The sequence below is a fragment of the Mobula birostris genome, chromosome 28 (assembly GCF_030028105.1).
Source record: "Mobula birostris isolate sMobBir1 chromosome 28, sMobBir1.hap1, whole genome shotgun sequence".
Lineage (NCBI taxonomy): Eukaryota > Metazoa > Chordata > Chondrichthyes > Myliobatiformes > Myliobatidae > Mobula > Mobula birostris.
Genome location: NC_092397.1, coordinates 2155847 through 2179370, shown reverse-complemented (window position 1 = coordinate 2179370; position 23524 = coordinate 2155847). Strand labels below are relative to the sequence as shown.

General features: G+C 48.5%; 1 protein-coding gene across 3 annotated transcripts in view; it reads right to left on the bottom strand.

The window, feature by feature from the left end:
- Positions 1-23524, bottom strand: part of scyl1 (SCY1-like, kinase-like 1) — a 77076-nt gene that overhangs the window by 7188 nt on the left and 46364 nt on the right. For 2 of the 3 annotated variants that reach the window (XM_072246036.1, XM_072246038.1), the window contains exons 8-16: positions 21046-21153; positions 19857-19970; positions 18203-18358; positions 14709-14897; positions 12573-12648; positions 9872-10048; positions 3144-3268; positions 2919-3020; positions 189-494 (exon numbers count right to left, since the gene is read on the bottom strand). In XM_072246036.1, coding sequence (XP_072102137.1) covers positions 189-494; positions 2919-3020; positions 3144-3268; positions 9872-10048; positions 12573-12648; positions 14709-14897; positions 18203-18358; positions 19857-19970; positions 21046-21153 — 1353 coding nt within the window. The remainder of the gene's footprint in view (positions 1-188; positions 495-2918; positions 3021-3143; positions 3269-9871; positions 10049-12572; positions 12649-14708; positions 14898-18202; positions 18359-19856; positions 19971-21045; positions 21154-23524) is intronic. The other variant, XM_072246037.1, reaches the window with a different exon arrangement.

Here is a 23524-nt window from a genome sequence, read left to right as displayed (position 1 = left end):
CTTCTGGACAGCAGCAGGAATTGAATCCCTCTCGCCGGCACCGGGAAGCATTATGCAACCATGCCACCTGCCAGACTGAGCTCAGGACAGGAGGCAGATCGGCAGTGGGTTTGAAGGAGAAATTTGAAGAGGGAGGGGGAGTGGGGGAGGACGGAGAGGGGAAGATCAAGATTACACATTTCATTCACCTGACCAGCAGCAGCTGCTTGAGGGATGGTGGTGAAGTTGTCCTGCCTTCTCCCACTGCCTGTTCCGTCCCAGTTATACTCACTGGCCGGCCGGGTGTCCCGCCAGCTCGAGGAGGAACCCTTGGCCTTCTGGCCGGTACCCGCTGCCGTGTCGTTACCCCACTCGGTGCTCCAGCTGTCTTCTCCAGAGCCGTGCCCGTGCGGTACTGCGGCCGTGGACGTCCAGCCCCCATTCACGTTCCAGTCTGCTGCGTCCCACTCAGAGGCAACGGGATTCGTCGCTCCGGTCCCAGCTGCAGCGGTACTCTGCAAATGGTAAACTAACAGTAACCAACTTGGCTGCAGGTGTAACTCACTGAGAGGAGGGACCTCCCTTTCTATCACACACTTCACTCAACTCTACCCTCCCCAACACTGAACTACAGCAGTCACTTTGAAGGAATCTTCATCTCGTTCTTGATATTTCTTTTTTAATCATTTCCCATCATTATTTTGTGTCTTTTTTTTGTATTTGCGTATTTGGTTGTTTGCCCGTCCTGTTGTGTGTGCTTTGTTTTCACTGATTCTACTGTGTTTCTTTGTATTTACTGCAAATGCCTGCACGAAAATTAATCTCGGGGTTGTATATGGTGACATATATGTACTTTGATAATAAATTTGCTTTAAACAGCCGGGTACAAGATAAAGATCAGTACAGTTGCTGGTCTAATGCTACTGGTGATGAGAAATGATATTTCTTGTGGAAACAGAAACATAGAAAACCTACAGCACAATACAAGCCCACAAAGTTGTGCCAAACATGTCTCTACCTTAGAAATTACTAGGCTTAGCTATAGCCCTCTATTTTTCTAAGCTCCATGTAGCTATCCAAAAATCTCTTAAAATACCCTATCACATCCGCCTCCACCACCGTTGCCAGCAAGCCCATTCCACACACTCACCACTCTCAGAGGAAAAAACTTACCCCTGACATCTCCTCTGTACCTACTCCCCAGTAAATTAAACCTGCGTCCTCTCATGCTAGCCATTTCAGCCCTGGGAAAAAGCCTCTGACTATCCACACGATCAATGCCTCTCATCATCTTATACACCTCTATCAGGTCACCTCTCATCCTCCGTCGCTCCAAGGAGAAAAGGCCGAGTTCACTCAATCTATTCTCATAAGGCATGCTCCCCAATCCAGGCAACATCCTTGTAAATCTCCTCTGCACCCTTTCTATGGCTTCCACATCCTTCCTGTAGTGAGGCAACCAGAACTGAGCACAGTACTCCAAGTGGGGTTCTATATAGCTGCAACATTACCTCTCGGCTCCTAAATTCAATTCCACGATTGATGAAGGCCAATACTCTGTACGCCTTCTTAACCACAGAGTCAACCTGCGCAGCTGCTTTGAGCGTCCTATGGACTCGGACCCCAAGATCCCTCTGATCCTCCACACTGCCAAGAGTCTTACCATTAATGCTATATTCTGCCATCATATTTGACCTACCAAAATGAACCACCTCACACTTATCTGGGTTGAACTCCATCTGCCACATCTCAGCCCAGTTTGGCATCCTATCAATATCCCACTGTAATCTCTGACAGCCCTCCACACTATCCACAACACCCCCAACCTTTGTGTCATCAGCAAACTTACTAACTCATCCCTCCACTTCCTCATCCAGGTCAGTTATAAAAATCACGAAGAGTAGGGGTCCCAGAAAAAATCCCTGAGGCACTCCACTGGTCACTGACCTCCATGCAGAATATGACCCGTCTACAACCACTCTTTGCCTTCTGTGGGAAAGCCAATTGTGGATCCACGAAGCAAGGTCCCCTTGGATCCCATGCCTCCTTACTTTCTCAATAAGCCTTGCATGGGGTACCTTATCAAATGCCTTGCTGAAATCCGCATACACTACATCTACTGTTCTTCCTTCATCAATGTGTTTAGTCACATCCTCAAAAACTTCAATCAGGCTCATAAGGCACGACATAACAAAGCAGTCATTTTAATTAGCCTACACAGTAAAAGAAGAAATCCCTTACACTTGAATAAAGGAACAACATCCGCAACCCTCCAATGCTCTAGAACCTCTCCCATCCCCACTGATGCAAAAATCACTGCCAGAGGCTCAGCAATCTCCTCCCTCACCTCCCAGAGTAGTCTGGGGTACATCTCATCCGGTCCTGGCGACTTATCCAACTTGATGCTTTCCAACGGCTCCAGCACATCCTCCTTCTTAATATCTACATGCTCAAAAAAAACATCCAGCGAGTGGATTTAACAAGATGTTTTTGCTCACAGAACAGCCACTCGCTGGATGTTTTTTTGTTTTTGGCACCAGTCTTTGTAAACTCCAGAGTCTGTTGTGTGTGAAAATGAGGGCATAACTTTTAAGGTGATTGGAGGAAAGTGAGGTGGAGATGTCAGAGGCAGCTTTTTACACAGAGGATGCTGGGTGTGTGGAACGCACTGCCAGTACAGGCAGGTATATTTAAGGTTATTATGGAGGGCTATGTGTGAGGGAAGGTTTAGTTCGATCTCAAGGAGGTTAAATTTTCGGTACAAGATTGTGCTGTACTGCGCCGTTCTTAGTTCTGTAACACAAGAGGGCTTAACTTCATAGTGCGAGGGAGGAACTGCTTGGGGAGTATTATGGAGGGAAGTGCAGGGAGGAGGGACAGGATGCCTGAGTCTGCTTGCTGCCTGTGTTCCCTCCCCACCGAGCTCCCTGTGCACCCACCGTGCCCACGGCAGCCTTGGTCCTGCTGCTCTGACCCAGTGACCACTCGGGAGCACCGGCCCAGTCTCCCTTCTCGTCGGGTGCCTCAGACTTCCCCGGCTCCTGCGGCGAACCAGAATGGGAGGACGTAAGGGAGAGTAAAGTGAATCTGCTGCCCCTCCTGCTCACCTGACTGGGAATAAACCCTCAGTCCCACCCTCCAGAAGCTGACGTCGGGACACCCACCTCCAGGCTGCCCCAGTCCTCGTCGTCCCACCTCTCCTCCTCTTCCACCTTCGCCTCCTCCTCGTCATCTGCCTCTTTGCTGGGAGCTGGTGCAGCTGGAGTGCCTGGGGATTTGGATTCACCTCCTGACGAAACAAAAAGCAGACATGTCACCAGCGGGGAGGACACAGACCCTCGCGTTCAGAGCTGAAGCAGCCCATTCAACCCCTCTGCCTGCTGCCCCCGCTACTGGCCCACACCGACCTGCCATTCCCACACCTCCCTGTGGGAGTCAGCCTGCAGTCTCTGCTCTCAGGAGGCTAGGGCGGGGTGGGGGGGATGACCGGTGGACCGAGGAGGGGTGAAGGACGAGGGTCAGGTGGAGCCAGGCAGGGGAGGGCAATTGACGTGTTTTTGAAGACCAGATTCTCCAGGCGGGTTTGAGTTACAAGAAGCTGGAAAGGCTGGGACTGTTTTCCCTGAAGCGAAGTTGATTGATGGGTGACCTTACAGAAGGGTATAAACTGAGGGGTGTTGATAAAATGGGTGGCCACACTTTTCTACCCTAGGTAGAGGAATCTAAATCAAGAGGGCACAGGTTTAAAGGAAGAGGGGAAAAATTTTAAGGGCATCTGACTCGAATCAGGATTTGAGTCCTTTTAAATCTTTCTCGTTTCACTCCACGACGTCACACGCCTGCGCAGTCCTCTCTCGACGCCGATGAAAAAAAAACGAAAAGTTTTAAAAAGGCTTCCTCCACACTCGTGCTCCGAATCTCAGTCTTCTTTCTTCCATCTCTTTCTATGTTGTCGCTTAAAGTAATTGGATGGATATATGGACAGGAAGGGAATGGAGGGTTATGGGCTGAGTGCAGGTCAGTGGGACTAGATGAGGGTAAGAGTTCGGCACAGACTAGAAGGGCCGAGATGGCCTGTCTCCGTGCTGTAATTGTTATATGGTATATGGAACAATCTGCCGGAGGATGTGTTTGTTCAGTTTTGTTTATTTTTTTGTGTGGGAGGAGGGATTTGGGGGTCGATGTGTCTGATCCGTTTCGCTGGGTTTTTGTGTGGGAGGAGGGATTTGGAGGTCGATGTGTCTGATCCATTTTTGTTCGTTTTTACTTTTGTAGGGAGGTGGGACTTGAGGGTGGATGATCCTGCTTTCTTTTCGTTCATGGTTTCATGGTTACCCAGAGAAGAAGAATTTCAAGTTTTGATAAAAATGAATATTCGGTTGAGGCAGGTACAAGGACAACATTTCAAGGACCCTTGGACAGGAACTGTTGGGGCAAACGGGATGAGCTTGGATGGGCATCTTGGTCGGCACGGACTGGTTGTGTTGAAGGCCGTGTTTCAGTGCTGTGTCACTCTGTGACCCAATGGGTTAAAGAACTGGAGCTGCAACTCGACCTTCGGCTCATAAAGGAAAACTGGGGAGAAGATAGATAGGAGCTACAGGGAAGTAGTTGGTTCTTTAAGGCTGTTATAAGCTCCCACCACCTATGAAATGGTCTCAATGTGCACCTCTGACAACCAAGTCCAGCTCCTGGCCTTCACGTGTGGCTTAGCTACTAAGCCTGCCAGAACTGTTTCTACTGACAGGAGAAGGGGCAAAGGAGGGGTGCTGGCGCCTCAAAACGAGTTGCTTCGGGCAGATGGGGCTCATTAGCTGCGGTTGGCAGCTCATCTAGGAGAAGGAAAACTTTGATCTCAAACCTCTGCTGCCCTGCGTCAGATCAGACCCATTTACCCCCCGATCCCTCCTCTCGCATAAAAACCCTACAAAGTTTCGGGATTAAACCCCACGGGCAAAGTCTGGAGCTGGAGTCGCTAAGGCTGTCCCACATTGGGTTCTATGCTGACTGGCAACTTCCACAACGCCGCTGGTGCCAAACTGTATCAATGCCTGCTGTTCCTTGGGGATCATCAGCTGCGTGGAGAGGGGCAGCCTGCTGTATGGGCAACAGCCTGCTCCCCATATCGTACTGCCCAGGCTGGTTGTGTATTAAGACAACTAAGGCACAACATCCATGGTCGACCCTGACCAACAGAGGCTTCAGACAGGGATGTGGTCATCCCCAGGTCTCCGGAGCTCTGGCTGAGAAGGGAAGGGGGCAGAGGAGGAAGTGTAGTGGTTGTTAGTAGAGTAGATAGGAGAGTCTGTGGACACAACAGAGAGACCCAGATAGTATGTTGCCTCCTAAGTGTCAAGGTCAAGGTTAGGGAGGTCTTGAATCTTGTCCATGACGTTCTATGGGGGAGGGGGAGCAGACAGACGTCTTGGTACATAGTGGTACCAATGATATAGGAAGGAAAAGAGAGGAGGTCCTACAGAGAGAATGTAGAGAGCGAGGTAGAGAGTTGAAAAACAGGACCTCCGGGTTAACGATCTCTGGATGGTTGCCGATGTCGCGCACCAGTGAGGGTAACAATAGAATGATTTGGCAGATGAATGTGTGGCTAAGGGACTGGTGCAGGGGGCAGGGTTCCACATTTATGGATCATTGGGATCTCTTCTGCAAAAGATATGACCTGTACAAAAGGGATAGGCTACTCCTGATCCCGAGGGGGACCAGTATCCTTGTGGGCAGGTTTGCTGACGGATTTATGGACAATAGGTGCAGGAGTAGGCCATTCAGCCCTTCCAGCCAGCACCGCCATTCACTGTGATCATGGCTGATCATCCACAACCAGTACCCCATTCCTGCCTTCTCCCCACATCCCTTCACTCCACTATCTTTAAGAGCTCTATCTAACTCTTTCTTGAAAGCATCCAGAGAATTGGCCTCCACAGCTTTCTGAGGCAGAGCATTCCACAGATCCGCAGCTCTCTGGGTGAAAAAGTTTTTCCTCAGCTCCGTTCTAAATGGCCTACCCCTTATTCTTAAACTGTGGCCTCTGGCTCTGGACTCCCCCAATATCGGGAACATGTTTCCTGCCTCCTGCGTGTCCAATCCCAAGATTTAAAGTAATATCAGAGGAATAAGAAGAGGAGTGAAAGGGCTGAAGATAGGGATGTTGGTTTACAAGCAGAGCAGAGGTACTGTACAGTGAGACTGACAGGAAGGACAGGCAGACGACAGGGCAAAATTGCTGTCAGTGGGATGAGTTGCAGTGTAACGTGGGGACAAAATTGGAAAGGGTGTTGGGTGGAGGACTGAAAGTGCACACGGTATAAGGAATAAGGTAGATGAACTTGTGGCGCAGTTAGAGATTGGGAGCTATGGCGTTGTGAGCATCACTGAGACTCGGCTGAAAGACGATTGCAGTTGGGATACACAATCTATCGAAAGGACGGGCTGGTAGGCAGAGGAGGAGGAGAGGCTCTGCCGGTAAAAAATGAAATCAGATCTTTAAATAGAGAGGACATAGGAGCGGAGGCTGTAAAACTGTTGTGAATAGATTTAAGGAACTGCAAGGGTAAAAAGACCCTGATGGGAGTTATATACAAGCCTTCGAACAGTGGGCAGGATATGGTCTAGAAATTACAGCAGGAAATAAAAAAAGCATGTCAAAAGGGCAATCACGAGGAAATCTGCAGTTGCTGGAAATTCAAGCAACACACACAACGCTCTGTCCGCCAGAGAAAGCAGGATCTCCCAGTGGCCACACATTTTAATTCCACGTCCCATTCCCATATGTCTATCCACGGCCTCCTCTACTGTAAAGATGAAGCCACACTCAGGTTGGAGGAACAACACCTTATATTCCATCTGGGTAGCCTCCAACCTGATGGCATGAACATCGACTTCTCTAACTTCCGTTAATGCCCCACCTCCCCTTCATACCCCATCCCTTATTTATTTACTTTTTTTTTATTTCCCCCCATTTTTCCCCCTCTGTCCCTCTCACTATAACTCCTTGTTCATCCCTCTGGGATTCCCCCCCCCCCACTTTCTTTCTCCCTCGGCCTCCCGTCCCATGATCCTCTCCCTTCTCCAGCCTCATATCCCCTTTGCCAATCACCTGTCCAGCTCTTGGCTCCATCCCTCCCCCTCCTGTCTTCTCCTATCATTTCGGATCTCCTCCTCCCCCTCCCACTTTCAAATCTCTTACTAGCTCTTCTTTCAGTTAGTCCTGACGAAGGGTCTCGGCCCGAAACGTCGACTGTACCTCTTCCTAGAGATGCTGCGTTCACCAGCATTTTTTGTGTGTGTTGCTCAAAAGGGCAATGTTACATTAGCTATGGGGGATTTCAATATGCAGAGGGATGGAGAAGCCAAATTGACGCTGGATTCCAAGGGAGAATTTGTGGAATGTCTCCGAGATGGCTTTTTGGAACGGCCTATGTTTGAGCACACTAGTGGATCAGCAATTGTGTATCGGGTGTTGTGTATTGAACTGGATTTGATTAGGGACCTTAAGGTAATGGAATCCTTGAGTAACAGTGCTCATAATGCGATCAAATTCACCCTGAATTTTTTGAAGGAGAAGCTAAAGTCAGATGTATCAGTATTTCAGTGGAGTAAAGGAAATTACAGAGGCATTAGAGAGGAGCTGGCCAAAGTTCAGACGACAGTTTTAAGGTGCTTGGAAGTAGCTACAGAGGAGATGTCAGGGGTAAGTTTTTTTTTTACACACAGTGGTGAGTGCGTGGAATGTGCTGCTGGCAACGGTGGTGGAGGCTGATACGATAGGCTCTATTAAGAGACTCCTGGATAGGTACATAGACCTTAGAAAAACAGAGGGCTATGGGTAACCCTAGGTAAATTCTAAGGTAAGGACACGTTCGGCACAGCTTTGTGGGCCAAAGGGTCTGTAGTGTGCTGTAGGCTTTCTATGTGCTATGTTCTATGACATTAGCAGGGATGACAGCAGAGCAAGAATGGTTGGAGTTTCCGGGGCAATTGGAAAGGTGCAGGGTAGAGGCAGTCCAAAGAAGAAGTAATATTCCAAAGGCAGGATGACGCCACTCTGGTTGACGAGGGATGTCAAAGCCAACATAAAGAGAGAGCACATAAAAGAGCAAAAAATTAGTGGGAAGGTAAAGGATTGGGAAATTTTAAAAATCCAATGGAAGGTACCAAAAAAAAAATCTATGGGGCGGGGTGGAAGATGAAATATGGAGGTAAGCTAGCCAATAATACCAATGGTTTTTTTCAGATATATAAAGAGTAAAAGAGAGATGAGAGTAGATATTGGACCACAAGAAAATGACGCTGGAGAGATAATCCTGCCTGAGAGGTCTGTTGGAACTCTTTGAAGAAATAACAAGCAGGATCGTCAAAGGAGGATCCGTTAATCTTGTGTACTTGGATTTTCAGAAGCCCTTCGACAAGGTGTCACACGTGAGGCTGCTTAACAAGACAGGAGCCCAAAGTATTACGGGGAAGATTCTAGCATGGGTAAAGCAGAGGCTGATTGGCAGGAGGCAGAGAGTGGAAATGAAGCCAGCTTTTTCTGGTTGGCTGCTCGTGGTGTTCCACAGAGTTCTGTGTTGAGACCGATTCTTTTTACATTGTCTGTTAATGATTTGAATGATGGAACTGCTGAACTTTGTTGCAAAGTTTGCAGACAACATGAAGATAAGTGAAGAGGCAGGTCATTTTCAGAAAGGGGCTGCAGATGGACTTGGACAGATTAGGAAAACGAGCAAAGAGGCAGCTGGAAGTGCATGGTCATGCACTTTGGTAGGAGGAATGAAAGCGCTGACTATCTTCTACATGGAGAGAAAATACAAAGAAACCAGAGTGCAAAGGGATATGGGAATCCTAGTGCAGGATTCCCTAAAAGTTGGTTTGCAGGTCCAGTCTGTGGAGAGGAAGGCAAATGCAATGTTAGTGTTCAGCTCCAGAGGGCCAGCAAGGATGTAATGTTGATACTTTATAAAGCACTGGTAAGGCCTCGCTTGGAGAACTGTGAGCAGTTTTGGGCCCCATATTGATGAAAGGATATGCTGACATTGGAGAGGGTTCAGAGGAACGTCACAAGAATGAAAGGCTTACCATATGAGCAGCAGTTGACAGCCCTGGTCCGTACCTGCTGGAATATGGAAGAATGGCGGGGTGGGGGGGGGGGAGAGATCTCATTGAAATGTATAAAATGTTAAAGGGCCTAGATAGAGAGGATATTAAAAGGATGTTTCCTTTGGTGGAGGAGTTGAAGACCAGAGGTCAGAGCCTCAAAATAGAGGGACGTCCATTTAACACAGAGATGAGGAGAAATATCTTTAGCCTGAGAGTGGTGAATGTGTGGACTATAGAGGCCAGGTCACTGGTTGCTAGGCCCTTGATTAGTCGGGCTGAGAAAGCAGGAGAAAGGAGTGAAGAGGGAAATAGATCAGCCATGATGAAATAGCAGAGAAGATTCGATGGGCTGAATGGCCGACAACTGCTCCTTTCTCTCATGGTCTGATGGAGCTCCCTGAACTGCCGAATTTGACCAGGCGATTTTCCTGATTCCAGAGTGCAGTTGTTGCCGTCCCCCACACAACCCCAGTTCCAGGGCTGATCAGGGGAAAAACACCATTGAGTTTTCCCTCTCTGAAGGAGAGGGCAAAGTGTGTTATGTGTATGACAGACCAAGCATCTCCGCCATTACCCTGGAAAGTCACGCACCATGACGGTAACCGGTCAACAGAGTAAACAGACACTTGAAAATCTCACACACACACACACAGACTGTAACGGAACAATCAGACACAGGAGAATCACACACACACACCGACTGTAACCGGACAATGGAATAATCAGATGCAGCACAATCACACACCGACTGTAACTGGAGGAGTGACCACACACCACCTACCTCCTTCAGTGCTGGAGGCTGCTTCAGCAGGCTGACCCTCTGCCGACTGACCTCCGGCTACCTGGTTCGTTCGAATGAACTTGGATGTGAGAGTGGAGACCCCTGAGACGGCCCAGCCAGCCCAGCCTGCCCCCAGGGCAGCGGCTGGGGTTGTCGGGGCCGGGCTGGTGTCCTTTTCTTGGTGGGGTGGATGGTGGGGATAAGGAGGAGGTTGGGGGGGGGGGGAGGGGAGGGGAGAGACAGATAATATGATTAGGGTTAGCGAATCCCTGAGACTTACTGTATTCAGATGGCGGACTGAACAGCGAGCAGGAAACGGTGGTTCCACGTGCAGCCTGCCCCCGGACAGGAGGGGAGCTCAGGCCCTCTGATGTCTGCAAGGAGGTTGTGTGCTCTCTCTGTGACCGTGTGGGTTTCCTCTGGGTGTTTTTCCCATAGTCCAAAAACGTACAGCTACTCAGTTAATCGTTCACACGCGTGTAACAGGGTGGCACGGCTTTGGGAACGTGCAGTGGGAGAGGCTGCAGGTTCAGGAGTGGCCTTGCGCATCCTCGGCAAATTCAGTCACAGCAATTCATTTTAAATTTTAACTTAAAGATACAGCATATCACCAGGTCCTTCCGGCCTAACAAGCTCACGCTACTCGACTACCAACTAAACCGGCCGATTTCCCTCACTAACCGGTACGCCTTTGGAATATGGAGCATCTGGAGAAAACTGAAGTGATGCAGTCACAGGAAGGACATAACAACTCCTTACAGACAGTGGAGGAAAATGAAGCCTGGTCAGGGCGCCACAAAGCGCTGCCTAACCACGACGGTACTGTGTGTTCAGTCTCAGGCTCACCAACGAGCCCTTGGCGAAGGGATCCTGGCTCCCACAGCTGGAGAGGGTCCTGAGGCTGCAGTGTAGCTCCCCAAAGACATATTCATGGAGTTAGGGGTGACACCTACAATCCAGTGACTACAGAATCTTGCTCCTGGGAGTGGCAGAAGCTGGGGGGGGTGACATACAGAGCTCCATTTCCCAGGGCTGGGGAATCAAGAACCAGAGGACACAGGATTAAGGTGATAGGGAGAGATTCCTCATGGGTTTAAGTCTTCAAGGATGTTGCCAGGTAGAGGTACGTCTCTACCAAAGGAGGTGTAAGGCTCTTCTTCCCTCCACTAGCCTGCAGGGCAAGGTGTGACATCTGCTTAGCCCCCCGACCAGGGACACATGACGCCATGGGAGCAGGTGGAGGATCGTCGTATGAGCAGCCAGTGCAGATCACAAGTCCTGGTTATGTGACCACTGACGCCAGGCAATCTCTGAAGAGTATTGATAATGGCTGGGGTCACCCTGTCTTGTAAAGACACTGCCCAGAAGAAGTCAATGGTAAACCAGTTTGGTAGAAAAATTTGCCGAGAACAATGATGGTCAATGGATCTTGATGGCCCATGATACAACACAGTATATAATGATCATGACGTTGTCTGGTGCAGAACACAAAACATTTGTATCAATGGACCAGAACTGAACACAATAGGGGACCTGAGTTAGAGGGAGAGTTTGGGCAGGTTAGATCTGTATTCATTGGGGTGTAGGAGTCTGAGGTGTAAGGTTATAAAATCATGAGGTGCAGAGCCTTTTTCCCAGGTAAGGAGAACTTAAAAACCAGAGGGCACAATTTTAAGGTGACCTTATGAATTAGCCGCATTATCAGACCATTTGGGCCATCGAGTTGGCTCTGCCATTTCATCACGGCTGATCCAGTTCCCCTCTCAACCCCAATCTACTGTCTTCCCCCCATACCGCTTTATGTCCTGACTAATCAAAAATCTTTCAACCTCTGCCTTACACACATAAAGACTTGGCTTTCACAGCTGCCTGTGGCAGTGAATTCTGTAGATTCAATGTTCTCTGTCTAAAGAAATTCCTCCTCACCTCTGGTCTGAAGGGACGTCCTTCTACTCTGAGGCTGTGTCCTCCGGTCTTACTCTTCCACTATAGGAAGCATCCTCTCCACATCCACTCTATCTGTGTCCTCTGGTCCTAGACTCCCTCACTATAGGAAACATCCTCTCCACATCCATCCTATCTGTGCCCTCTGGTCCTAGACTCCCTCACTATAGGAAACATCCTCTCCACATCCACTCTATCTGTGTCCTCTGGTCCTAGACTCCTCCACTATAGGAAACATCCTCTCCACATCCACTGTATCTGTGTCCACTGGTCCTAGACTCCCCCACTATAGCAAACATGCTCTCCACATCCACTCTATCGAGGCCTTTCAATGTTCAATAGGTTTGAACTAGGTCACCTCGTTCTTCTGAGTCCTAATGAATACAGGCCCAGAGCCATGAAATGCTCTTTATAGTTGTTCAATCCATGAACCATTATTGTGAAACTGTTTGAGCCCTCTCCAGTTTCAGCACACTGGTGCTTTACGAAGCCCCAACACTACATCCTTGCTTTTATATCCTCGTCCTCTCGACAAGGATAGGAAAGAAAGGCTTAGAGCAGGGGTTCCGAACTTCTCTTATGTTATGGAGCAATACCATTAACCGAGTGGTCCGTAGAGCCCAGGCTGGGATTCCCTGGTTTAGAGGGATGTGGGCCAACGTGGGTAACTGTGAGCAGCGCCAATGGCTGAGAGAGCTTCTGTGACTGTGATGCCCACATCCTTGTGAACAAGTCCAAAATGCCAAAGTGCACTCACCCACATCCCCAGCTCTGGACGGATCCTCCGAAACCGTTTCCAGTTTCGTCAGGAAACATCGGATGGCTTTGAAGGCCTGGGAAAAAAAATTAGAAATAACCGAAATGAACTTCAGGGCCCTTGATACAATTCGTTGTAAGGAAAGAGTTAAATGGCATTCCTCCTTGCCAAATAAAATGGAAATCTTAAGACAAAATAGGGTCAATCTGGAGTGGGATTGTTTGGAAAACCAGTCCATAGCAATATCCTGAGCATTAAGAAGAGTCCGCGTCTACAGCCATGATAATGGATAATGGCGAAAACCATGCTTGTCTGGGTAAAGTGAGATCCTTATGCTAGTGCAGGTACCAAAGGCATGGAACAGTACCAGTGTAAGGGAATAATAACAAGCAATTCCTTTGTGCAGTGGAGAGTTTTATCTTGGGCTAGTTGACAACTGGGGCCAGTGCAGGGGGGAAAGGAAAGGGGAGGTAACAGGCAGTGGGGGGAAGAGGAGGGAGGGGGTCAGAGGCGAAGGGGGTCAGAGGCGAAGGGGGAAGAGGCGAAGGGGAAGAGGCGAAGGGGGGTCAGAGGCGAAGGGGGTCAGAGGCGAAGGGGGTCAGAGGTGAAGGGGGTCAGAGGCGAAGGGGGGAAGAGGCGAAGGGGGGAAGAGGCGAAGGGGGGAAGAGGCGAAGGGGGGAAGAGGCGAAGGGGGGAAGAGGAATAGAGGGTGGGAGAGCATTACCAGAAGTTTAAAAAAAATCCAATGTTCATGCCATCAGGTTGGAGGCTACCCATATGGAATACAACATGAGTGCGGCTGCATCGCAACAGTAGGGGAGGCCATGGATGGACATATTGGATAGGAACTGGAAGTGGAATTAAAAGTGGCGGACAGAACGCGGGCGCTCAGTAAAGCTGTCCCGGATGGAGCAGGTGTGGGCCCTCGGTGAAGCGGTCTCGGATGGATAGAGCGTAGGCGCTCGGTGAAACGATCTCGGATGGATGGAGTGTAGGCGCTTGGAAAACGGTCTCGGATGATCGGAGCGTAGGTGCTCAAAGCGGCCCCCCCATAACAAATTTTAAAATAACTTTCGTTACATTTGTGTATGACTATTCACCTCCCCAAGCACAGTTTGTTGAAAATTCTATTGCATTTCTTTATTTTCCTGTAAATGCCTGCACGAAAATGAATCTGAGGACAACGTATGGTGATATGTACAAACTTTGATAATAAATCTGGGTTAAGAGGAGGACAGAGCTACAGAGAACTGGACAAACTCTTCTTTATCTTTAATTCCGAGTGTCCCAGGTCTCCGTGTGTCCAGAGAATGAGTCTTGTCACTCACCCTGGTCCATGACGATCTGTCCCCGACCCTGACTGTGTCCCTGGTTCTACACTCTGCCCCCACACACCGAATCCCATCCAGATTCGCCAGCGTCAAACCATCGCCAAGAACACTGCACATCATCTCCTTTCCTCTTGACACCCCCACTCCCCTCCAGCAGCCTGAGCATCCTCCCCACAACTCCCCCACCCCGAGGAGGGGTCCTTGCTCTCACCTGATCACGGGACGTTCCTGTTGAGGTCTACCGTCCAAGGGCTCAGCAAGAATCCCCTCCATCCTCTCAGCCGCTGAGCAGTCTCCGTCCCACCCACCCACACCCCAAGAAAGGGCTCTTGCTGACCTGATCACAGATGTTCCTGTGAAGGTCTGCCTACCCCACCGCCAGGAGAGGGTCCTTGCTCTGACCTGATGATGGACGTTCCTGTCGGGGTCTACCATCAGCTGGCTATTTATTTACATGTAGAGTGTGGAATAGGCCCTTCTGGTCCTTCGAGATGTGCTGCCTGTAAACCTCTACACTAATCACAGGGCAATTTACAATGACCAGTTGAACTACCAACCGGTACGTCTTATGAATGTGGGAGGAAATGGTATCGCCCAGAAGAAACTCACACGGTTCACGGGGAGGACGAGAAATTCTTTAGATTGGACTTTGAACTCTGATGCCCCAAGCTGCATTAGGGTCAGGATAACCACAACGCTACAATAAGAACCACCTTCCCCCCCCCCACCAAACTTCTTCTCAACCCCCAACCATTCTCACCCCACCCCACCCCCCCAGGACAAGGACAAGGGTCCTGACTGCGACCTGATCACGGACGTTCTTGTCGGGGTCTGCCGTCAGGGGGCTCAGCACCACCAGGATCTTGCAGGCGCAGTCGGAGATCGAGTAGTAATTGTGCGTGGCTGCGAAGCCCAGTACTCCGGCGGCACGGGAGGGGGCGAACGGGTCCCTCGTTGCCCGCGAGAAGGCCGAGATGAGGACTCTCTGCCGCGTCTGTAGAAGGAATCGGTTATGTGGTTAACCCGAGGCAGGAGGAACCATTGGCAACCCCAAGAAACTGGGAAAAATTTGTATCGCAGTCATTCAGGTAGCAGACCGACTGGGAGGTGGCGATGGGAAAGTGGGCAAAGATGGAGGTTAGAAAAACAGATTAAAAACAGTACCTACCCCTCCACCTATCTTTGTATCATCTGCAAACTTTGCCACAAAACCATTAATTCCATTATCCAAATCATTGACAAGCAATGTGAAACGTAGCGGTCCCAATACTGACCACTGAGGAACACCACTAGTCACTGGCAGCTGACCAGAAAAGGCCCTTTTTATTCCCACTCGCTGCCTCCTACCTGTCAGTCAATCCTCTATCCATGCCAGTATCTTTCCTGTCACACCACTGGATTTTATCTTGTTAACTAGCTTCATGTGTTGCACCTTTATCAAACACCTTCTGAAAATCCAAGTAAATGACATCCACTGCCTCTCCTTGTCCACCCTGCTTGTTACTTCCTCGAAGAACTGGAAGCTGCAGTTTGTTGACTGAAAGGCACACGGGAAAGAGACCCTGATGGAAGTTATACACAGATCTCTGACCAGTAGCTAGGATGAGGGATTTAGATTACAACAGGAGACAGAAAGTGCAAGTCAAAAGGACAATATTATGATAGTCATGGGGAAATTCAATTATACAGGCAGATTGGGGAAAATCAGGTTGGTGCTGATTTCGGATCCCAAGAGAGTGAATTTGTAACAAGACAGCTATTTACAGCAGCTTGTGATTGAACTCAGTAGGGGATCAGCTATTCTGGATTGGGTGCTGTGTGATTGGATTAGGGAGCTTAAGAAAAAGGAACCTTTAGGAGCCAGTGATCATAACATGATAGAATTCACCCCACAGTTTGAGAGGGAAAAGCTAAAATCCGATGCAGTGGAGTAAAGGGAATCACAGAGGCATGAGGGGAACTGGCCAATGTTGACGGGAAGGGGACACCAGCTGGGATGATGGCAGAGCAGCAATGGCTGGAGGTTCTGGGAGCAATTCGGAAGGCACAGGATAGATAATTCCCAAAGAAGAGGAAATATCCTAAAGGCAGGATGACACAGCCATAGCTGACAAGGGAAGCCAAAGCCAACATAAAAGCTAAAGAGAGGGCATATAATAGAGCAAAAATTAATGGGAAGGTAGGGGACTGAGACGCTTTTAACAATGAACAGAAGCCAACTAAAAAAAAAGCTAGAAGGAAAAGATGAAATATGAAGAAAATAACTACTCAATAATATCAAAGAGGATACCAAAAATGTTTTCAGATATATAGAGTAAAAGAAGTGAGAGTAGATAATGGACCGCTGGAAAATAATGTTAGTAATGGGGGACAAGGAAATGGCAGACAAACTAAATAAGTATTTTGTATCTGTCTTCACTGTAGACGACATAGGCAGTATGCTGGCAGTTTGAGAGTGTCAAAGGGCAAAAGTAAATGCAGTTGCTATTACTTGGGAGAATGTGTTTAGGAAGCTGAAAGTCACCTGAACCAGACTGGCTGCATAACAGAGTTCTGAAAGAGGTAGCTGAAGAGTAATGCTCTTTCAAGAATCATTTGTAAACTGCAAATGTCACTCCATTCTTCAAGAAGGAAATTATCGGCTCGTTAGTCTGACCTCAGTGGTTGGGAAGAAGTTGGAGTCAATTGTTAATGATGAGGGTTTGGGGTACTTGGAGGCACATGATAAAATAGGCAGTCATCAGCACAGTTTCCTTAAGGGAAAATCTTGCCTGACAAATCCGTTGGGACTCTGTAAGGAAATAACAAGCAGGATTGACTAAGATGTCGTGTACTTTCATTTTCAGAAGACCTTTGACACGGCAGCACATGCGAGACTGCTTAATAAGAGCCCATGGTATATATAGAAAAGATGCTAGCATGGGCAGAAGATTGGCTGACTGGCAGGAGGCAAAGAGTGGGAATAAAGTGACCTTTTCTGACTGGCTGCCAGTGACTAGTGGTGTTTTACAGGGGTCTGTGTTGGGACCGCTTCTTTTTATGTTGTATGTTGTATTTGGATGACAGAATTGATGGCTTTGTTGCCAAGTTTGTGGATGATACGAAGATAGGTGGAGGGGTAGGCAGTGCTCAGGAAGCAGGGAGTCCGCAGGACTTATACAGATTCGGTGAATGGACAAAGAAGTGGCTGATGGAGTACCGTGTGATGTATGGCCATGCACTTTGGTAGAAGGAATAAGAATGTTTTGTAAACGGAGAAAATTCAATCATCTGAGGCACAAAGGGACTTGGGAGTCCTCCATGCAGGATTCCCGGAAGGTTAACTTGCAGGTTGAGTCGGTGGTGAGAAATGTTTGCACTCATTTCGAGAGGACTGGAATATAAAATCAAGGATGTAATGTCCAGGCTCGTTTGGAGCATTGTGAGCAGTTTTGAGCTTTTATCTGAGAAAGGATGTGTTGACATTGGAGAGGGTTCAAAGCAGGTTGATGAAAATGATCCTGGGAATGCGAGGCTTATTGTATGAGGAACTTTTGATGGCTCTGAGCCTGTACTCGCTGCATTGAATATTGAAAGGCCTCGATAGAGTGGATGTGGGGAGGATCTAAGAACAGAGGGCACAGCCTCAGAATAGAGGGGTGTCCAGTTGGAACGGAGATAAGCAGGAATTTCTTTAGCCAGAGGGTGGTGAATCTGTGGAATTCGTTGCCACAGGAGGCAATGGAGGCCACATCACAGGATGCATTTAAGGCGGAGTTTGATAGATTGCTCATAAATCAGAGCCTGAAAGGTTATGGGGAGGAGGCAGGGGAATGAGGTCGAGAGGGAAATGGATCAGTCAGAATAAAATGGTGGAGCAGACTTGATGGGCTGAATGACTTAATTCTGCTCCTATTTCTTATAGTCTTCTGGTCTCAGAGTCCTTTAAATGCCCCTAACGTAGATGCCTCTACCACCACGTTCCACGTACCCACCACTGTTTGTGCAAAAAAACTTAGCTCTGACATCCCCCCCTATGCTTTCCTCCACCTTACAATGATGCCGTTGTCTATAAGCCATTTCCACCCAGGGGAAGAGTCTCCGGCTGTCCACTCAACCCATGCCTCTTATCAAGTCACCCCTCACCCTCCTTTGCTCCGAAGAGAAAACCTCTAACTCACTCGACCTTTCCTCGTAAGGGATGCTCTCTAATCCAGGCAGCATCCCAGTAGATCTCTGCTGCACCCTCTCTACAGCTGACGCCCCCTCATATTGGCCTGGGATAACATCTCTGACCATCTTGTATGTGCAGGCACTTACGTTGGCGTTGAGATGGGTGGCAATCTTGCCCAGACAGACGGTGGTATTGCAGCGGATGGGACCCTGATCGTCTTTGGTCTGCATGCGGGCGAAGTGCTTCATGAGCTCCATGTTCAGGTTGGCGTCGCTCAGCTTAGGGGCCAGCAACAACATTGACTGCAAGAAAGGACATTGTGTCAGGGCCAGAAGCAACCGCACACAACCTGGGCTCCCCAGCACTGTCCAGATGGGCAGAATGGCCTGTCTCTGCTCCATAAGCCCCACAGTCACAGACCCCAGCCTACAGAGAGGAGGTGGAAGAGCTCAAGGGCTGGTGCCAGGCAAATAACCTCTTCCTCAATGTCAACAAGGCAAAGGAGATGGTTATCGACTTCAGGAAACTCACACCCCTCTTTACTTCAGCTGCACAGCAGTGGAAACTGAGCAGTTTCAAACTCTCAGGAGAGCACATCTCGCACAACCTCTCATGGTCCCAGAGTACATCCTACACAATTGGGAAAGCTTACTAACATTTCTACCTTCTGAGGAGGCTGAAGTGAGCTGGACGAAGCATACCTATACTCGTGATTTACAGGGGCGCAGTAGAGAGCTTACTAACAAGCTGCATCACGGCACGCTGCACAGGAAAGCTCTGCAGCGGACAGTCAAAATTACCCACTGCAGTATCGGCACCAGCCTACCTGCCATCAAGGGCATATCTACAGAAAGGTGCTGCAAAAAGGGCCACCCACCCATTCCCACTCCCATCAGTGAGGAGGCTACACAGCATCCACACTGAGACCGAAAAACTCAAAATAACAGTGACGTTCCCCAAGCAGTGAGGCTGATCAACACCTGCACCCACTAACCCACCCCTCCACACTCCCAACCACCACTACTTTATCATGTCCTGTCAGTCACCTTATGTACAGATACTCGTGCCTTGTGTCACTTCACGGACATGGTGGCTGCCCACCGTGTCCGCCGATGACGGGAAACCTGTGCAGGAGAGTCTGTAAAGTGGAAACGCCGTTACACTGGGGCAGTTTCCACTCTCTCAACCTCAGAAGTCCGGGTCCAGTGGTATGAACAAGCATCACAAACTGGGGTCTTCCTTGGGCAGTGGATGACCGTGACGTCCTCTGTGCCTTGTCATACCCTTTGCTCTCCCAGGAGCCTTTCAGATCCACCTTTTTTTGGCCGTTGGATCTCACTGAAGGTCTCAGCCGCTCAGTCCGCCGGAGCTGACTTCACGCGTTCGGACCGGCATGTCCCTCTCTCACCGGGGTGTGAGGCCCACCAGCTACCCTCACCTGGCTTATCCCACCTGTCGAAGCGGTGCACTGGGGGTGGCTGCAAACAGATACCTGGAGCTACAGGTGAGAGCTGAGTGTCCAGTGGGGACCAAAGGTGAGGGAGCTGCCCCGGAATGGACACAACAAGCCCCTTCACCAGAGTTGTTACCCCTCCCTGGACATACAATCAATGTATAAAACCTATTTTATCTATTGATATTTATTGTTCTTTTACTGTTGTGTTGTTCATCTTACTGTGTTTTTTTTGCTGCATCAGATGTGGAGTAACAATTATTTTGTTCTCCTTCACACTGGTGTACTGGAAATGACATTAAACTATCTTGAATGAAGCCCACAACTGAAGATTCTGTTACACTCACTTTGACCGTCTGTTCCCTGATCGCTGGGTTAGTGTCCGTGAAGCCGTGGACGACGTGGGGGAAGATCTGGGAGTTGACAGTCGCTTCGTTGAGATATTGTATAAACTGCTCCATCTACAATGAGAAGCATCGAGCAGTCACTGCATTGCTGCTACTGGGACTAAAACGCAGGGACGGTGTGATTATAAACCTGATTCTGAGAGGGGAGAGCAGAGATGGGGAGGGGTGACACAACACAGGGACGGTGTGATTATAAACCTGATTCTGAGAGGTGGGTGAGCAGAGATGGGGAGGGGTGACACAACACAGGGACAGTGTGATTATAAATCTGATTCTGAGAGGTGGGTGAGCAGAGATGAGAAGGGTCACAAGGCAGGGACGGTGTGATTATAAATCTGATTCTGAGAGGGGAGAGCAGAGATCACAGAGTAGATATGGGGAGGGGTGACATAACGCAGGGACGGTGTGGTTATAAATCTGATTCTGAGAGGTGGGAGAGCAGAGATGGGGAGGGGTGACACAACACAGGGACTGTGTGATTATAAACCTGATTCTGAGAGGTGGGACAGCAGAGATGGGAAGGGTCACAAGGCAGGGACGGTGTGATTATAAATCTGATTCTGAGAGGTGGGACAGCAGAGATCACAGAGTGGAGATGGGGAGGGTCACAAGGCAGGGACGGTGTGATTATAAATCTGATTCTGAGAGGGGAGAGCAGAGATCATAGAGTGGAGATGGGGAGGGGTGACATAACGCAGGGACGGTGTGGTTATAAATCTGATTCCGAGAGGTGGGAGAGCAGTGATCACAGAGTGGAGATGGAGAGGGTTACGTGGCAGGGACAGTGTGGTTATAAATCTGATTCTGAGAAGTGGGTGAGCAGAGATCACAGAGCGGACAAGGGGAAGGGTGACACAACACAGGGACAGTGTGGTTATAAATCTGATTCTGAGAAGTGGGTGAGCAGAGATCACAGAGCGGACAAGGGGAAGGGTGACACAACACAGGGTCGGTGTGGTTATAAATCTGATTGAGAGGTTGAGCAGCAAAGATCACATTGTGGAGATGGGGAGGGTTACATGGCAGAGACAGTGTAGTTATAAATCTGATTCTGAGAGATGGGAGAGCAGAGATCGCAGAGTGGAGGTGGGGAGGGATGATATAATGCAGGGACTGTGTGGTTACCGACCTGCTGGAGAAGGCGAATCCTCATTGCCCTGTCTGTAGAGGAAAACATCTTAACCACAACGGGGATGATCTTCTGCTGGTATTCGTCAGCACTGAGGAACTTGCCCACCTGCAGAGACAGCATGTCCTACAGGTAACAGCCTGTCCAAACGCAGTGGCGGTAACCTACACGATAATGCACGGCTGCTATATCCACAATCGGGTTCAATATCACCGGCATATGTGGTGAAATTTGTTAACTTTATAGCAGCAGTACAATGAAATACATGATCAATAAATATAAGAGAAAAAAACTGAGTTATGGTAAGTATACATATGTATGACTATTAAATAGCTAAGTTAAAATAAGTCCTGCAAAAAAAAAGACTAGAGATAAAAAAATCATCTCTCCCAGCCTTCTATACATGATTCAACATTTCAAGACTGGTACAGGAAGGGCATCAGGCACTTTAAAGGTCTTTTTAATAGACAACTGCTTTGATCATTTGAGCAACTGGCTGCAAAGCTGAACCTACCCAACACTCATTTCTTCAGATATTTGCAAATTAGACATTTTATCAGCCCTTTGATATCAAACTTCCCTGAGACACCCGACACAAACGTCGTTGATATGTTTCTCTGCATGAATCCATTGCGCAAAGGTCTAATATATGCTATTTGCAACAAGCTAGCGGCCCTGAGGCAAGCCCCCCTTGACAAAATTAAAACTGCCTGGGAGCAAGATTTAAATTTCTCACTGTCAGACGATGTATGGGATTCAGTTCTTAAGTTAGTTAACTCAACCTCTTTATGTGCCCGCCACTGCTCGTTACAGTTCAAGGTCGTACACAGGGCCCATATGTCTAAAATTAAATTATCTCGCATTTACCCAGTATGTTAATCCCTGCTGCGACAAATGCAAAAGGGGCAAGGCTTCCCTTATTCACATGTACTGGAAATGCCCTAGCTTGGAAAGATACTGGAAAGATGTTTTCCAAACTCTATCCCAAATATTTAATTATAATTTGGAAACTAACCCTTTGATCGCTCTTTTCAGAACCTCTGGAGAGGGGGACACGCACCTAAGTCCGACTAAACGTCGCACACTGTCTTTTGCTCTCTGTTGGCCAGGCGCGCGGTCTTGCTCAGGTGGAGGGACACTGCCCCGCCCACCCACGCTCAGTGGCTCAGGGACATCGTGACCAGTCTACACCTTGAGAAGATCCATTGTTCAATTCTCAACTCGGACATAAATTTCCAAAAGGTGTGGGGACCCTTTCTTGAATATTTTCAGAATTCCCAGCCACACTAAAGGTCTTCCTTTCCTCTGCATGTAAATCCCTGACTTCCAGTATTTCCCGGTAAAATTCTACGCACCCAGACTTGTAAACATACCACAGTCTATGTATTAGGAAAATACACCTTCCCTATACCAATGCAGCTCTGTGGGGACAAAGGTCCTGTTTAACCTTTTTCGCTAATGCAATGATGGCTTGGAGATGGGGATTGGGCGGGATGGGTCAGGGCAGGGAGGCAACCAAAGCATGATTGTACTATGGGTGAATCTCTTTCATAGATGTTAATTGTACATTTGATACATTTGTTATGAACTGCACTAATCTCCTTTATACTATGCTCTCTTTATTTAAAAACCAATAAAAAATATTTGAAACAAAAAGTAGTGAGGTTCAATGGGTTCAATATCCATTCAGAAATCGAATGGCAGAGGGAAAGAAACTGTTCCTGACTCGTTGATGTTAAGAGTGATTTTTGGGTTTAGGCCATGTACATTTAACAAATGGATTTGGCCACCAGTCTTCTGTTCCTTGACAATGTACTGTGGATTGAGTTTGGAACAATGGATTCCTTAAAGCCCAGTCCAGACGCTGCTGGCGCCTGTGGGATGGATGCGAATCAGAAGGTGTGAAGTTTGTATGTAGCTTCAAAGGAAAGCATTGCCTATACTTTGTAAATATGGAATTGTCCTTTGTGTTTAGCAAATAAATATCGAGCCCCACGTTGGGCCGGCAGACCTTTCCACCGAAAGCGTCTCCGTATGATGCCTGCTGTACCTTGTTTTGTTGAATACAGAAGCTGCTTTGTACCTATCAGTAACTCTCTCCTGTGATTTCATTCACACAACAACAGTTGAGTAAGTGCCTCCTTCCTGATGTTAACAGTGAGAAGAGGGCATGCCCTGGGTGGTGGGGTCCTTAATCATGGACACCACCTTCCTAAGGCTCCGCTCCTTGAAAATGTCTTGGAAACTATGGATGCTAGTGCCCATGATGGATTTCACTAACCTTACACATTTCTGCGAGTTACTTCGATCCTGCACAGTAGCCCTCCACCCCCATAATTGAAGGTGATGCAGCCAGAACGCTCTCCACAGTACACAGTTTTCAAGTGTTTTCGCTGACAAACCAGATCTCCTCAAACTCCGAATGAAATATAGAAACATAGAAAACCTACAGCACAATACAGGCCCTTCAGCCCACAAA